This window comes from Chamaea fasciata, unplaced genomic scaffold (assembly GCF_029207755.1).
Source record: "Chamaea fasciata isolate MVZ Bird 193981 ecotype frontalis unplaced genomic scaffold, bChaFas1.0.hap1 SCAF_1, whole genome shotgun sequence".
Lineage (NCBI taxonomy): Eukaryota > Metazoa > Chordata > Aves > Passeriformes > Sylviidae > Chamaea > Chamaea fasciata.
Window position 1 is genome coordinate 22,803,765 of NW_027094086.1, and position 16,228 is coordinate 22,819,992.

The 16,228-nt window shown below is 42.0% G+C and overlaps 1 protein-coding gene across 3 annotated transcripts in view; it reads right to left on the minus strand.

Moving 5' to 3' along the window:
• The window catches only part of MTDH (metadherin), a 33,820-nt gene extending 24,046 nt beyond the window's left edge, over positions 1-9,774 (minus strand). For all 3 annotated transcript variants that reach the window (XM_066178180.1, XM_066178189.1, XM_066178170.1), the window contains exons 1-2: positions 9,355-9,774; positions 3,366-3,470 (exon numbers count right to left, since the gene is read on the minus strand). In XM_066178180.1, coding sequence (XP_066034277.1) covers positions 3,366-3,470; positions 9,355-9,759 — 510 coding nt within the window. In that variant the 5' untranslated portion in view covers positions 9,760-9,774. The remainder of the gene's footprint in view (positions 1-3,365; positions 3,471-9,354) is intronic.
• Between the last annotated feature and the right edge of the window lie 6,454 nt (positions 9,775-16,228).

Here is a 16,228-nt window from a genome sequence, read left to right on the forward strand (position 1 = left end):
AAGAAGTGTCTAACAATCTCCCTAGGACTCAGAATTGGTAGCACCTAAATTATTGCCACAGCTGCTGCAGATATTCTATGGGCCCCCAGAATGGCATGCAGTTCACATGCCTTGGAGTCACCAAGCCCTGAAAGTAATCTGTAGCTCCAATCCAGGTACTGAGAGCAGCACAGCTTGTTAGGGCAGCAGAGATGATAAAAAATTTCTCTGTTTATATGCAATGTTGCATCATCACACCTAGAACACTTAGGGAACTGATTTGAACAGTTAACTCATGGTTTAATGCACTAGAGGACCCAAACTACAGATGCACCCAAACTGAATTTTCATTTGCTCAGCAGACTACCTTTATGCACATACCCGCTAACTCATTTCTGAAAAGCCTCCAAAAGAGAAGTGCTGGTTTCAAAAGCAACATGAGAAGAATTGGTTCTAAAAATGTGAACAAGTCAAATTGTTTGCTAGGGCAACTTCTAAGGAAAGAATTAAAAATAAAAGTGAAAATTAGCATTAAAATTAATTATAAATTGCCCCTTCAAGCTCAAACAGAGAAAGATTAGTAAGTTTCTACCTTCGTCTCCCATTTGCAGCCACACTGAGATTGGAACTTGAAATCCTGAAACTTTCACCTACAAAGCCCTAACTACCCAACTGTCCTCTGGCACTCAGAGAACACCTGAAATTACTTCAGAAGTCTCCCAGACAACAGTTCAGGATGACTACTCTTCCAAACTGTAACTTCGGTTTCCTTAAATAACTAGCTCCTATGGAAGCATTGCCATCTAATTTTACACTTTTCAGGAAAACATCAAAGTTTAACAGCTGAAAAAGATGTTCGCGATCAACAAGCATTGTTTTTAAGAAGATCAAGAATGCAAATCTCAGTTTACTTTCCTAAACTGTGCTACCCTGTTCTGAAAAACCAGAACCATCATTTTTTATCCAATTAATCCACCACCTGCTAAACCTGGTACTGCACCAGTTGCTGTCTCAGTACCAAACTGACTGAAACAGCAAGAGATGCTAAAGCCAGAGCAAGCCAGTTGGTCATTTTGCAGAAGTCTATGCATTCACAGTGTCACCTTCTGCAACACACAAAGATGCCAGTGTTGGCTCTGCCAACAGCCAAAGAGCACATGAGGAATACTGCAGGCCTGCCAAAATTTTTTAAGTCTTTAAGATGCATTGTGCCCCATGCAAGAACAATAGAAAAACAAACCTTTCCTCTTGATCCCTAGTTGAGTAATTATTTCTGGTATTCAAGACAAAAAAGTTATGTGCTTGCAAACTGAATGGACGATGACATTTTAACTTCCCACAGCCTCATTCACAGTCACTTGTTAGGTAACGGTCCCTTACACTAAAACACTAAAAAACCCCTTGTACTGTGGCAAGTCACTAATTGCAGAATCATAAACCCGGAGTCCAGACATCACCCAAATCTTCCCCCCAACAATGCAGAAAAACATGCATGAAATTCACAACCCTGAAGCTGCCAAGAAATACAGAAACACAAAGGATGTGTGATTTTTACTGAAAGCATATACTGAAGCACAAAAAATAACCATGCCCTTCAGGCCATAGATTATATGTATTAATACATGTACACACATGCACATACAACGTCAATCACAGCCATTGTCTTATACCATCCATCCCAAACATGGCACACAAAGACACTTACACAGGACCTCATAGAACCTCAGCGGGTTTATAATGTCACAAATGTTCCAGATGCCCTGAGAAGCCTTACCAAATAATCAGAAGCCTGTACAGTTATCTGTAGTTCAAAAGAAGTGCTTAAGTATGCTTTTAATTGAAGGGTAACAATTTACTCCTGACCCAATAATTTCTTGCAAAGGGTCCCCCAAAGTGATATAAAACCACAATTTGAATAATCATCCACATCCATTTAGTGGCACTCATTTCTTAGAGCTGCAACTTCAGATTCACAGTTTAAAATTCAGATCACTATGTTTGCAATTTTAAGGTGAAGCTGAATTCAGGATTTAAACACCTTATCTACTTGAAAACGTGCAAATAGAGTTAGCTGTTCATTCACATTCAAACTGTGTTATGTTCTTGGGAAAAAAATCCAGCAAAGTCAATCTGATATGCAAAACACGGGGAAGAGAAAGAGCCACACAGCATGGAACTTCAAGGCAAACCTATTTCACAGAAAAGTCACTCAGTCTGCCAATGGCAAAAACATTTAAAGCCCTACAGAAAACTAAAATGATACAGTCTTTTAGCCAAAACACTAACTGCAAAAGAAATTACTGGAGGGTAGTCAAGTTATTAGAGGGCTGTCAAGCTTATCAAAGCTTGAATTAGCTAAAGAAATGACAACAATCATGGAATGGCTTGGGTTGCAAGGACCTTAAAGATCATCTAGTTCCAACTCCAGCCCTGGGCAGGGACACCTTTCACTAGACCAGGTTGTTCAAAACCCTGTCCAGCCTAACCTTGAACACGAACTCTTTCAGGGATAGGGCATCCAAAACTTCCCGGGCAACCTGTTCCAGTGCTCACCACCCTCACAGCGAAGTGTTTCTGAGTGTTTATACAAAACCTTTTATTTTTCCTCAGTATAGTTACAACAAAAGCATTTCATTGAAGTAAATAAATCAGGAGACAAAGACAGTGGGAAAATTTCATGCACAATATTAGCAAAAGAACCAAGCAAAAAAAAATATCAAAGGCCCCAGCATATCCATGCTGCCCATAAATGACAGCATGTATGATAAAGTTAGTCCTCACAGTTCAAAAAATAACAGCCAGTAACATGGTTACCTTTTAGATTCGACATCACAGATCAATGTTTAAAAAGGTATTTTTAATGTAGCAATTTAATTTGCATAACAAAAAGCTCACACCAGACTTCAAAGCTCACATCCCTCATCAAAAATCAAGAACTCTAATTACTAATGGATACATCTGGCAAAAGAAATAGGCAGGCACACGGTCTTAATCCTTTGAATAGTAGTCCCCCAATTGGTAGACCATTTACAAGGCACTTAACAATACAATCATTATGCTGTATCCCCATAGAAGCCATCAAGATGAAACAAACTTTATTTCTGTAGGTTTAACACTGTCACATGATGAACAGAGATATCAGTGTTTAGTGGGGGGCTGGGAGTGAGGTTTCCTTCACAAACATTCCGTGATAAGGCATGTCTCAGAAGTTAAGAAAATACTCCTTTATCTCTTTTCAACTCCAAATTAGATTAGTACTCTTCACAGTAAGAAATCTGCCTCTTCATTTATGTAAGTAACAGGATTTCAAACCAAAACCAGAATTATTAGATACTGAAATAATATAGATCAAACTTCAACACTGTTGCTTTGTATCCATAACTAACCTTTTCATTCTTCTTCTCTGTGTCCACAGGTTGCTTTATATTGTCTTTACGGACAGTTTGTATTACTTCATCTTCAGATACATCAAGGAAAGACCGTCCATTAGGCTGTGTAAACAATGAGCATAAATAATAAAAAAAAAAAAATTAGAGAAAGCAGATGAAGCAAAGCTCAAATGGCACTATTATTGAAATGTAATTACTTGTTGACAGAAAAATGCCTGTAAGATTATTGAATAGAGCAGACCAAACTGTGGATTGCTGTTCAAAGGATCTACTGCAATTCTGTATTTACCAAACACAGAAATTAAAAAGGAAAGAGAACAGGTCTTCTCATTTAATCTCAAGCCTATTCAATCCAGGAATTTCATAACAAAAGGTAAATTTTTGAAATTTACCAGCCTTTAAAATTACCAGTAGCTGTTCTGAAAATTGATTCAGAATAGCTACAGTTGTACATGTCATAAATTATCTAATTAAATTAACACAATTACCACTTTGCAGCAGTTCAGCAAGTGGACTAATTTTTAGAAGTAATTTCTACATTGACCAAACACCTGTATTTTCGATCTATGCATATCCCTCCCAGTTCACTTCCTTCACAAGTTAAACTTCATAGCAGAACAGAACTTAGAAATCAAACATGAAGCATGACTAAGCACGACACCCCATTGTTCTTTTCAGACAGACTTGATTACAGGCGTTACATTAATCTACCATTTCCCCCTCACACAATTAAGGAAAGAATATCAGCATGCATTATTCAACATATAAAATTAAAAGTCTGGACAATCATTAAATGAATCTTTACATTACCTTTGACAGCAAAGGCATACACCTTAGCCTACATATTCCCCATACAGAAATGTAGGAATTTAGAAGTCATTTACTTCTAACAAAAAGCTATGACTGAAGTTACTCAGCTTAACTGCAGAAAAGATGAAAATATGCACATATAATACTACTGTCAGGCAATAATTTCACTGCATGAAAAACAATTGTTAAGAATAGTAATTGACAGAGTCCACACAAATGTCACTGGTTCATGTTCAGAATGACTCAAATAAATTAATGACTGAAAACTAAAGAAGAAAAGGTAGCTACTTCAAAGATGCTTTAATTCCTGCAATTCTTTCAAAATAAATTTCAAGCTCTATTACCTTTAGCTATTTTTTTTGTAATTAAAAACCCAAAAGGCATTTTAACTCTGCATCACACAATCTTAATTGCTTTAAGTAAAACAAAAGCTGTTTCACAACTTAGTGTGGCCTATTCCTTCAAATATTAGATCTGATGACTGTTACAGGCATTTAAGTCTTGCCACATTGTATTACGCTTACAAACCACTCTTGGCATGATTTCACCAGTGCATAACATAGTATTGCTTACTGTAGTTAGCAAGCATGCCAACTTCTTCAAAGTAACTATAAATAGAAATAGATCAGGTCACCTAACCCCTCTTCTCCTGCAACAACCAGCTTTAAACTAGACTTTTCATATCTAATATGCAGTACATTTCCCTCAGCATTCTGAAAATAAAATATATTTTACAAGTCTGGTCTAGGAACTCTCTCTAAAGCTTCTTCTCAACAAAGTCCACCTTACTGGAACATTCTACAGGGATAGCAAAGAACTGATATTTAATCTTGAAAATAACACACTGACAAAACTCAGTTCTTGTACCTCTCTATTTTCTCCAGAGCCTGTTTAGCAGTAAAGTTAGATAACATATTTGATGCACTGGATGTGTATCAAAAAAGTTTACAGTCAGCTAACTTTTCAAATTCTGTGCCTTGCTTTGCTTCTTAGCTATTACATAGATACCTAAATTGAAAACTACTTTCTTAATTCCTCCCAACTATTCAATAAATAGACGTTTTAACCTTTAATTTAAAAAAAAATCAGCTGTTTCTCTGAACTAATAAACTAATTCATATCCATTAAAAACCTTCCGGAAAAATTCATCCACATGACTGTCCAAAATGCTGTCTGATCGTCTGATCCTGTAAACAACAACCTCTAGAAACTTGTTTGAAAACTTGCGTTTTTATATATTCAGGGAGAAACACATCCCTTAATTGGAATACTCTCCTTTTCAGTGGAAGCTCTCCACATTTATTTTCTGCCCATAGATGAATCATAGAATTTTAACCAAAATCCATGTGACCATTTTTGGATATATCAAAGAAAGCAACAGAAGGGGGAAAGAAAAAAGTTTTTCTACAGTATTCAGAAATGTTTCATTTTAAAACAACCACCACAGCCCAAACTTTAAAACTTTCATGGGCAATATATTAAACATCCACTGACAAAGTTAATTAATTCAAAATTGTGCAACTTACTATTTGCCATCTTTTTAACCCTCATCTTAAAGCTGCCAGACATGATGCAACAAGGCAGAAGTAATGCTGTCAGTAACAGTACTGACTACTGAATGCTTTTCTTGCCTGAGTATCTCAAAATTCCATACTTAAATAAACCTTTTTCCACACCCATTCATATGAGGGTGTTAAGATATACCAAACGTAGCAAAGGTTTTGCTTAGACTGTCAAAATGAAAAGTACTCCTTAAACACAGTAGTGCAAAGGATTACCCAGTTTCACACCTCGAAGAGTAGTAATGAAATTGCTATCACCTAAATCTTATAACGCTATACTTGCCAAAGTCCTCAGTTACACATAATAAAGACACCTCTGCTTAGAACAACTTTGGTCAATGAAACAATCCGTTTACTGTTTACCAACGGTTTCTGTAAGCTTCTCTTCAGAAAGAAAGGAAGCAATTTTCTCTCTGAGGCCAGAAGAATCCTACAGCCCTACTTCTGCCATTTGACCACTAACATATACACAAGCCAACACATGAGCATCAGCTGAAAGTACAAAGTCTTAACACAATCTAAGTGCAGATAAGCACTAAACAGCCACAGCCCAGAAAGTTCTTTCAAGCAGACCAAATATGAACCTTCTTCAAATGAATGCAAACACTTTTACTAGAGCGTGTAGCATTTATTCTCCAGGTGCATAATAAACAACAGGAAGTACATAGTCAATCTGGTATTTTCTACATCTACAAATGGATGGTGGGAATGGCTTCCTAAAGTGGTAGCAGAGCACAGAAGATGGCAACTCTCAAGTTTCTGTGGTGTTTGGCAGATTGCACAGAAACCACGTAAGAACAGCTTCACCTTTGCCTGCTGAAGTAGGAGATAGAGGCACACTAATTATTTAGAAGGGGAAGGAATCAAAGTTAAATATCAAGTTTTATGGACAGAAAAAAAAATTCTTAATGGGGCCAAATAGCTCTGTCTCTTTCAGGAGTTAAAATAAAACCAAAAAAAGAAAAAAAGAAGCTTCAGGTTTACTGCACACAATCTGATGTAAAGACATCGGGATATGTTGCTTCAAGCAGCTGAGAAAGCCAGAAATGGCTCTGTAAATTTTAATGTAATGAATGCTAAACAGTTTCAGCACTGTTTTCTCCTCAGCCTGTTCACAGCAAGTAAATAAACAGAACCTCATAGGTACTACTGTATTCAGTCCATGCAGTGCTACTCAAAGAAACCTCTTTTACTAAGAACACGAGGTAAGTTGTACCCTACTTACACAGGTACTGAGTAAAGCCACATGCAAGGAAAAAAAAAGCAATGAATACTCTTCCTCAGAAAAGCTGCAGTGAAGAACATTTCTGATCCTGACTGATGAGCGTTACACATCACCTGCCATACAGTGAGCTCAGTAAATCTGTATTAAAGTAACCCTACAGCTCCCAATTAGACATCTGCAGTGTGTTCTTAAAACCACAGGCTAGTTGCTCTAAGCTTTCTGAAACGCCCGCAACGGAAACCTAGACCCTGGCACAACAAGCCCTGTAGTAAATCTACTGGTAATAGGCTTACAATTTCCCCCTCCCAGCCCTCAGTATTAGAATCACAGCACACAAAGCACATGATGAAAGTGACCAGGCAGCAATCAGTAAGAATTTTTGTTGCATCTGTAACTTTCCAATGTTATTTTGAGAACTTTTTCACATGAAAGTCAGAAAATACTGGGACATGCTAATATTGGTGTCCCTAAACTTATCTTGGAAAATGAGCACAAGGCAGGCCTATTCAACTTTGCCACTGGTATAAACTTACTTGTATTGCAGTTAATGATTCAGTTTGTGCAATTCCTTTTGGAGGAAGGTAGCACTTTTTTCATCTCACCACGGAAATAATTAATACAAAGTACCTTAAAAATAACTTTTAAGATCTTAATGATACAGAATGACAGCTTAAAAACTACTTTGCTCTTTTGATTACAAAAGGATTTGATTAACTTTATTCAATGCCTATGCAAACCAAGCCAAATGGAGTAAAATTATTTATATTCACAAAAACTGTCAGTTTTTTTACTGAAGTTTGCTTTTATGGAGCCCTATACTATAAAGCAATGTCAACAGTGATATCTACCTATTCACTCTATCTTCTCTGGAGTTGTTTTTTCATGTCTTAGGCAATGACTTGCAAGAGTTTATCATTTGTTTTCATACTGGAGTTTCAACTCAATAAATCAAGCAAAATCGATTTAATTTCCAGGCTTAGTCTTTGGTGTCAAGAAAGCATAACATATTTATTTCACACTGAAGTATCTGCTTCTCAAGATGGCAAAAAAGCAAAAAAAAATCATATCTTTAGCATGCCTGCTCCAAAATGGAGAACCTAGCTACACTGGAAAGATTCTGAATCACGTTTCCTCTTCTTGGTGCCCAGCATACAGTCTCTTGCAACTTCCAGAAACAACTTCAGTAGTTCAGTGTTCAAAGACAGGTTGGTGGCATATGCAGACTTTTGGGGTTTTTTTTCTGTTTAAGAAGTTCTAGCCTTACATTCTCATTAAAAAGTTTCAAATCTTAATGCTGCCCCAGACTCAAAATGAAGATACAAATCCATTGCCTCTCCCTTCTCTCGTCATTAGGGAAACAATTCAGATTTTACAGAACAAGATATTATTATATGACACAGTTGTAATAGGCAGGGGACATCTGTTACACTTTCGTTCCTATAATCCATTTGGACATAAATAGGATTACAAACATCCTAACAATATAAAAGCTATAGAGACAATCCCTTCAAGCCCCCAAACTGTGACAACTGTAAGTTTTAAAAGGACAGTTGATAATTTCTGCATTCTACCAGTTTTCTCTTAAGTGGATGAATACTGTCAAAGATGGAAGGTTCCCACACCACACAATGAGGATTTAAAAAAATACAAATTACAGGAATGATCTCTTTTTAAGGGGCTGCTAAGACACAGATTTCCTTATTAAAGGAGATGATCCTTACTGTAACAACTAAATCAGACATATTCCTACTGAAGCACACTCACAGCAGCTAACATGTTCTATTGAAAATACAAAGCAAACAGCTTACTCAAAGCAAAAGTTTGAATCATCACGGCATTTATAGGGCTTACAATGCTGCTTCTAATAGTCTTTACCTGTCTAGACTACAACTCCTGGCTTGAAATTCTAAGCCATGCTAAGGTCTCCACTACTGATTGCTTACCCTATTATTCAGTGAGTAATAACAGTAATAGCAGCCTTCATATAATTTTTGTTTACAATAAAATGGTTCCAAAAAGCCAGCCGTTTCCTCACCACCCAGGACTATTAACATGTAGTTTACTTCTGACAGCGCTGCTCCTCCAGGTTTTCAAACCAACCAAGTAACCCAGACGACACGAGACGGCTCCAGAGGAGTCAGGACCTCCCCTATCCCTTCCTTCCACGGGCAAATATCGCACGGCGGCTCGGGGGAAGCTCTATAGCACCCAGAGCCTTACCACCGGCGGCAGGGCCTGGGGAGCGGCAGCTGCGCTCGGGGCCGCTCGCCAGACGCGACCCCCTCGGCTCCCCACCGGGACCCGGCCGGGAGCCACTGCCCGCCCCGTCCCGCCGCTGTCAGAACGCCTTTCAGCCCCGCTGCCCTCCCGGCTCTCACTCCCCTCTCACCCGCGCCGCTTTCTCCGGCAGCTTCTTCCTGTTTCGCTTCTTCTGTTCATCGCCTTTGAGGTTCAGCTGCCCGGGGCCCGGGCCCGCCGCCTTGCTGTGGCCCCCGCCGGCCGTCAGGCCCGCGCCGACCGCCTCGTCACCCTTCCTCGCGGCCGCGCTCCGCGCCGGCTTCTTGCGGAGGCCGCCCCCGCAGGCCGCGGCCAGCAGCAGCCCCAGCAGCACGAACCCCAGCGCGGCCGGGACCGCCAGGGCCAGCCAGGCGGGCAGCGCCTGCGGGTCGAGGCCCAGGTCGAGGCCCAGTTCGGCACGCAGCAGCCCCAGCCCGCCCGTCAAGGCGTCCCGCACCCGGGCCGCCGCCTCCTCAGCCCACCGGGCCGCCGCCTCCTGCCAGCTTCCCGCAGCCATCGCGGTCCCCGGCCTCGCAGAGGCCCGAACCGGGCGGGGCGGCGAGGGCGCGCTCAGGCCGAGCGCATCGCGGCCTCGGGAGAGCCGCGCCGGCCCGCCTGAGCCGGAGGCACGGGGGGTGGGGGTAGGACGGGACGGGACACGAGTGGAGCCTCCGCGGGACGCGGCCGCCTCAGCCTCGGGGCCGCCCGGGTCTCCTCCTCTTCCTCCTCCCCGCCCTCCGCCGCGCGCGACGTCACCGCCCCGCCGCGCGCCCGCCGCAGCGCGCCGCCACCGCCATCAGCGCCGCGCGCGGCCCGGGGGCGGCGCCTCCGCCTCCGCCAGCCCCTCCCGGCGGGCCCGGCCCCGCACGGCCCAGCCAAGGGCGGTGCCGGCAGGGAAAGCTGCGATCTCGACGTGGCAGGCGGCGAACGGAGCGGGAGCGGCGGGAGCGGGGAGGCCGAGGGCTTGGAAACGACCTCTGAGATCATCAAATCCAACCTATGACCGAACACCATTCTGTCAATTAGACCTTAGCACGGAGTGCCACGTCCAGTCTTTCCTTAAGCACCTCCCGTGTGGGCAGCCCGTTCCAATGTCTGACCACCCTTTCTGTGAAGAAATTCCTCCTAATGTCCAAAGCTCCCCCGGCAGAGCTTGAGGTGGTGCTCTCTCGTCCTGTCACTGGTTTCTTTGGAGAGGAGGCCGCCACCCCCCCCCCCCCCTCCCGCACCTGGCTATGCCCTCCTTTGTAGAGAGAGAAAGTCACCCCTGAGCCTCATTATTTTCCGAGCTAAACACCCCCAGTTCCCTCAGACACTCCTCATAGGACTTCTGCTCCAGCCCCTCCACCAGCTCCATTGCTTTTCTCTGGACGTGCTTCAGCACCTCAATGTCTTTCTTGTTGTGGGGGGCCCAGAACTGGACACAGGATTTGAGGCACAGCCTCACCAGTGCTGAGTGCAGGGTGACAGTCATTTTCATGGTCCTGCTGACCAAGCTATTTCTGATGCAGGCCAGGATGCCATTGGCCTTGGCCACCTGGGCACACAGTGGCTCATGTTCAGTTGCTGTCAGCCAGCACTCCCAGCTCATTTTCCGCTGGGCAGCTTGCCAGATGCTGTGCCCTAAGCTCGCGGCACTGCGTGGGGTTGCTGTGACCCAAGTGCAGGACCCAACACTCAGTCCTGTTGAACCTCTTGAAATTGGCCTTGGCCCATCGATCCAGCCTGTCCAGATCCCTCTGCAGAGTCTTCTTACCCTCCAACAGATCAACACTCCCACACAACTTGGTCAGCTGCAAACTTGCTGCAAACTTGCTGAGGGTCAACTTGATCCCCTTAGTCACGGTCATTGATAAAGATGTTAAACAGAACTGGACCCAGTTCTGATCCCTGAGTAGCACCACTAGTGACCAGCTGCCAGCTGGATTAGTTCCATTCACCACCACTCTCTGGGTGTGGCATCGAGCCCGTATTTCATCCAGCAAACAGTGCTCTCACCCAAATCGTCAGCAGCCAGCTTCTCCAGGAGAATGCTGTGGGAAGCAGTGTCAAAGGCTTTACTAGAGTCCAGGTAGGCAACATCCACAGCCTTTCTTTCCCTCATCCACTAAGTGGGTCACCTTGTCATAGAAGGACATCAGTTATTCAAAAATGCTTTAGCAGAGACTGTTTCTAGTTTTCAGAAAATATTAACTGTTGTTGCAACTGGTTGCACATTTCAGCCACCCTAACACCCCAAATAAAGTATTCTGTAAGTATTTTAAGAAGTTTAAGTTATTGCGCTATATAGATAGGGGTGAAAGAATGGTGACCATGTAGTTATAGTTTTAAATACCTCAATCAAAAAATATGTCTAACAAATTTAAATGCATCATTCACCTACAGTGGATGTTTTGTGTGTATATATATATGTGTATATTTATATATATTAAACCGAGGCCATGGAACAGTAAATACCGTTCATTTTAAAGAAAGCACTGCAAGAACCTGGTGGGGCTGAATTCCACAATCCAAGCGATTGACACGGTGGTTTTCACTGCAGCGCCGGCGCACCACCAAGTGGCAGCATCGTGTAGAGCCGAGCTCTCGTCGGAAAAATACTTCTGTCTTAAAAAAGAACAAAGGGAGCAGATCCTCACCTGGAAATAGCCAGTTTCGGTTTGATTTGGCTGGTAAAGTAAGTTAATCTGAAAGGAATAAATATATTTTTATTGTGAACGAATGAGATAGAGCCATAAATAGGCATACAGTTGTAGCAAATTGAAATATTTTGAAGACTGTGTGACTCATTAAAACAGTTGGGAACAAATATACTACTCTGACTGTACTAATCAAATAAAGTAAACGTTTTCTTTGTAACTAGTTTCGATACATATTAGTCTAGAATTAATCTTCAACCGTATGGACAGATCTGATCAAAGTTACCCCAAGGACTCTCCTAGCAGTGCTAATATAAAGCATCATCCTTCTCATGCCATTCTCCCAAAGATCACAGCATAAGATTGGCACATTACATGACACATTAAAAAAGAGAAAATAATGGTAAAACGAAAAAGAAGGATACAAAGCTTAAACTTATTTTTAAAATGTCTGCTCTGTTGACCGTGCAAACATTCCTTGTTTTATCACAACATCTATTAAACATACATGACACAATACTTTTCCACTGTATTTAAAACTCCATACCTTCTGATTGACATGGCATGAAGAGAACCTAACTATTGCTTTTCAGTCTCAAAATACCAGTTTCAAGATGTTTTTATGATTATCTTGAACAATATTGAAGCCATATGTCTTCCAGCTGTAGACATTCTTTAGATTAGAAGTCAGATGGATAAGGCAGAAGCAGATGAAGCCTCTGATCAGTTAAATAAGCAGAATCCCAACAAAACACATCCAAGGTTGTGACAGGAAATTGAAAAAATCTTGAACAATAAGCAATTTTGCTGTCTTACATGGATCATGACTCTGAGTTGCTTTACGGTGAACTCAGTACATAAGTCACTGAAAATACCAAGTTATATACTCAGTATTTTTCTGGAAGGAGGGAGCAACAACAACAACAACAACATCCCTGATCTGAGAATCGCCATCCTTGGTAATGTTAACAAGTACCTGGAAAAGGGATGAATAGTCTGCAGATAGAGTTTTCATTGAGAAATTTCTCATCTAGGTCATGGCTTTGTGCCTTGAGCCAAGACTCAGCCCAGGCTGAGGAATGGGCTTAGCGTTAAGTGTTGGATTAGGAGAATGAGGATCATTGTGCCTAGAGATGCACTTGGTGTGGAGCTGCCAAGAGCTGCCAAAAAGGGGTTGGATATGAAAAGAATTCTTCCTGGAGGTGTTTTTCATCCAGGCCATGGCTGGGCATGTTGGAGAAGGCTCAACTGGTGTCTGGGATTAGGGTTAATGTTAACATTAGATACTTGGTTGGGAGAGAGATAAAACCTGAGGCCACAGTTGTTGTGGGGCAGAAAAGGAGCAGCTGGAGTAAGGGATAGGCTGCAAAAATACCTCTTCCCTGAAATCTTTTTAATCTGGGTGCTAGTTCAGGATCTGGAACCAATGCTCAACCCATCCTTTGCATTCAGACTGTTAGACTTTTAACAAGGCAGAGCCTAGAGCTCCATTTTGATAAAAAGATTTGCTGTATGGATTCTCTTAGGATAACTTGTTCATCATAGCTATGGCTTGGGGTCTTTGACTGGTCTCTGCAGATAGCAGGTGCTGGAGTTGTGGCTGCAATTAGACTTACAATTAGATTAGGGACAGGAAACAAGCCAAGTTTGAATCCCCATTTGGAGTGGGGCAGGGAAGAATTATTCTCAGAGAAGTTTCTCATCTGATTGGTCTTGGCTTTGGGCTGTCTCACTCTGAACCTATGATTAGGGATCCGGTTATGTTCAGCTTTGGGAAAAGAGAGAAAGCCTAGCACTTCATTTGGTCAGGGATTGAAAAGGGATTGCCAAAGGAAGGGATGGGGGCAAAAATAGTTGTTCCCTGAGGGCCTGTTCTCCTGGGCTATGGCTTGAGAATTTTGAGCTAGATCTCACCTGACACCTAGGTTTGGGATAAGAGTTGGAAGAGACACAAAGAGTAGAAGCTCCAGTTTAGTCCAGTTAAGCCTGGAAAGAGGCTGCCGAAGGGAACCATAGAGTATCAGAAGAATTCTCTCCTGAAGTCCTGTGCTGTTGTTTTGGTTTACAAACAAGTTTAGGAGAATAACACTCTGGAATGAATGTTTCCTCCAAAAAATAAAAGGGTTCCAGGAATCCCTTTCTGCCAATAAGAAATGAATACTAGTGGATGAAAGTGAAAAAAAGCCCCAACCATTTATTGACAAACAGGGTACCCACATGGCACAGTAAAAAGTAAATAAATGCTAGATATTGAATTGTCAGAATTTAGCCCCCTCCACCCCCATGCACACACACACTGGAACAAAAACTCAAAATACCAGGCAAAAAAAAAACCCAACCCAGAACCAACAGCGGCTTGCCACTTGGTAGGGACAAAATGGCATGGGTTTTCAGGGAAAGACAAACAAACAAAACAAACCCCCGCAGTTTTAAGCAACCGTTCGGGCAAACAGATGTGAAACCTGGTGAGTCCCTGATGTTGGTCTCATCATCACAGCAGATGAAGCAGGTGAGTTTTCTCTTGCTGGCTCAGCTTTTTTCTGAGATGCAGGGCCAAAACAGAGAGGTCCGTCATCTTTCTCCCCGGTCTCTGATCTCGGACCAAAACCAAACCATTCAGTTCACTTTGAAGAGCTTCTGCAGAATTGCTGCTGCAGCCTCTCCAAGGCCAGGGAAAGAAAAAAAAAAAAGCTTCTGCCTGGGCTAACAAAAAAACCATGCTGGCCAAGCAAAAACCCAGACCACACGGCTCGCTGGATGCCTGGAGATGAGGTTTTGGAAAAGCCCACTGAAGAGCCTCAAGGCTTCCTTCTCACCCCAGACCCACCTTAAAGCTACAGCATCCATTTTTGGGCATGAAGCAGGGAATTCGGGAATAGGGTAACCATCATCATAAAATCACCCCAAGACAGCTGTACTTAAATTATATGAGGACATGTTTATCCAAGTCGTAGCTAGGAATTCACAGTCTCATCCAACACAGTGTCTGGGGTAGTTGGGGCAAAGTCCCCACGGACACATAAATTTGGGGTTGAGAGAGAGACAAAGCACAGAACTCAGTCATGAGAGAATCTTGAAGAGAGACAAAGCACAGAGCTCAGTTATGAGAGAAGCTTGAAGGAGGTTGCTGAAGGAAGATGCATGTTGCAAAAAAAACCAAAAACAATTGTCCCATGAGAGCTTGTTTACCTGGGACATGGCTGGTGGACCTGGCTAGTGCTCAATTGCCTTCTCAGAGTGGTCAAAGCAAGACTTTGAACAGTTACAGCTTTTCTGATGCAGTGCTTCCGGAAGGATTTCTTTCCTAAGGGAAAAGGAAGAGTTCAGTTATACGAGTAACCCATATCCCTCTCTGACCTTCAAAGTTCACCTTATTTTTTTTTTCCTGTTGGCATGATCAGCTTTTTGAGCTGAGGTAGAATCCCAAATCAAAACTCACTGTTAAGGAGTAATGTGTTCTTCAAAGTCTTTCTGAATTTTACATTATTTTTCATTTTAGTACCCATTCTTGTGCATAACCATATAATTCATATACGGAAACATTCTAATAAAAATACTAAACTTAATTCCCTGTATGATGGATAATTCTGTTCTCATTAAACCTTTGACGTGATTAGTGCTTAGTCATCAAAGCTGTCGTTATGACTGATAGAGCTCAATGCCTTTGGAGGTGAAGAACACTTTCGCAGACTATTCATGTTTAAATTTTATCAGCCCTAAATACTGAGAAAAATAAATATGCAAAGGCTTGCTATGCATCTGAAAAAAACTCCTTGAATTAATGGAAAGCAAACATCAAATTATAGGCCTGTTAGCTCATATCATTGGTTGTATGAAATTGTATGAAGTGTACATTAAATGTCTCTTGTAATATGTGTGTTTGGAGAGTTTTCACAGCTTATTTTTTTCATAGGCAGGACAGTTTTACTAACACAGGATTTTAGTCAAGAGGTGGTTGCTGTTCATGGAAGTGGCACTAATTTAACTTTAAACCATGTAGTTCATTTATTAGCAATACAATTCCAGAATCCAGGCATGCAGGCTCATTTACACATGTAGCCTGTAGCACTGCAGTCTGTGTTGCTCACTGTCCTGTGCTGTCAGTACCTGAGCTAGCAAGAGTCAGAAAGCTGCAGCGATGTCAGTGTAGACGTATCCGAGTTCTTTTGGTTGTTCATGTATGTCCTACTCAATAATTTTGTTACAGGCTTGGTCTGTTTTCTGTCATTCTGTCCCAGAGGTAGGTGGAAATATTCCAAAATACCAAATCAGCTCAGGGAAATGGCAGTCAGAAAGGGAAATGTCTTTCTTTCAGTGAGCTTTCAGTGCAGCACACCTTAAGCACCC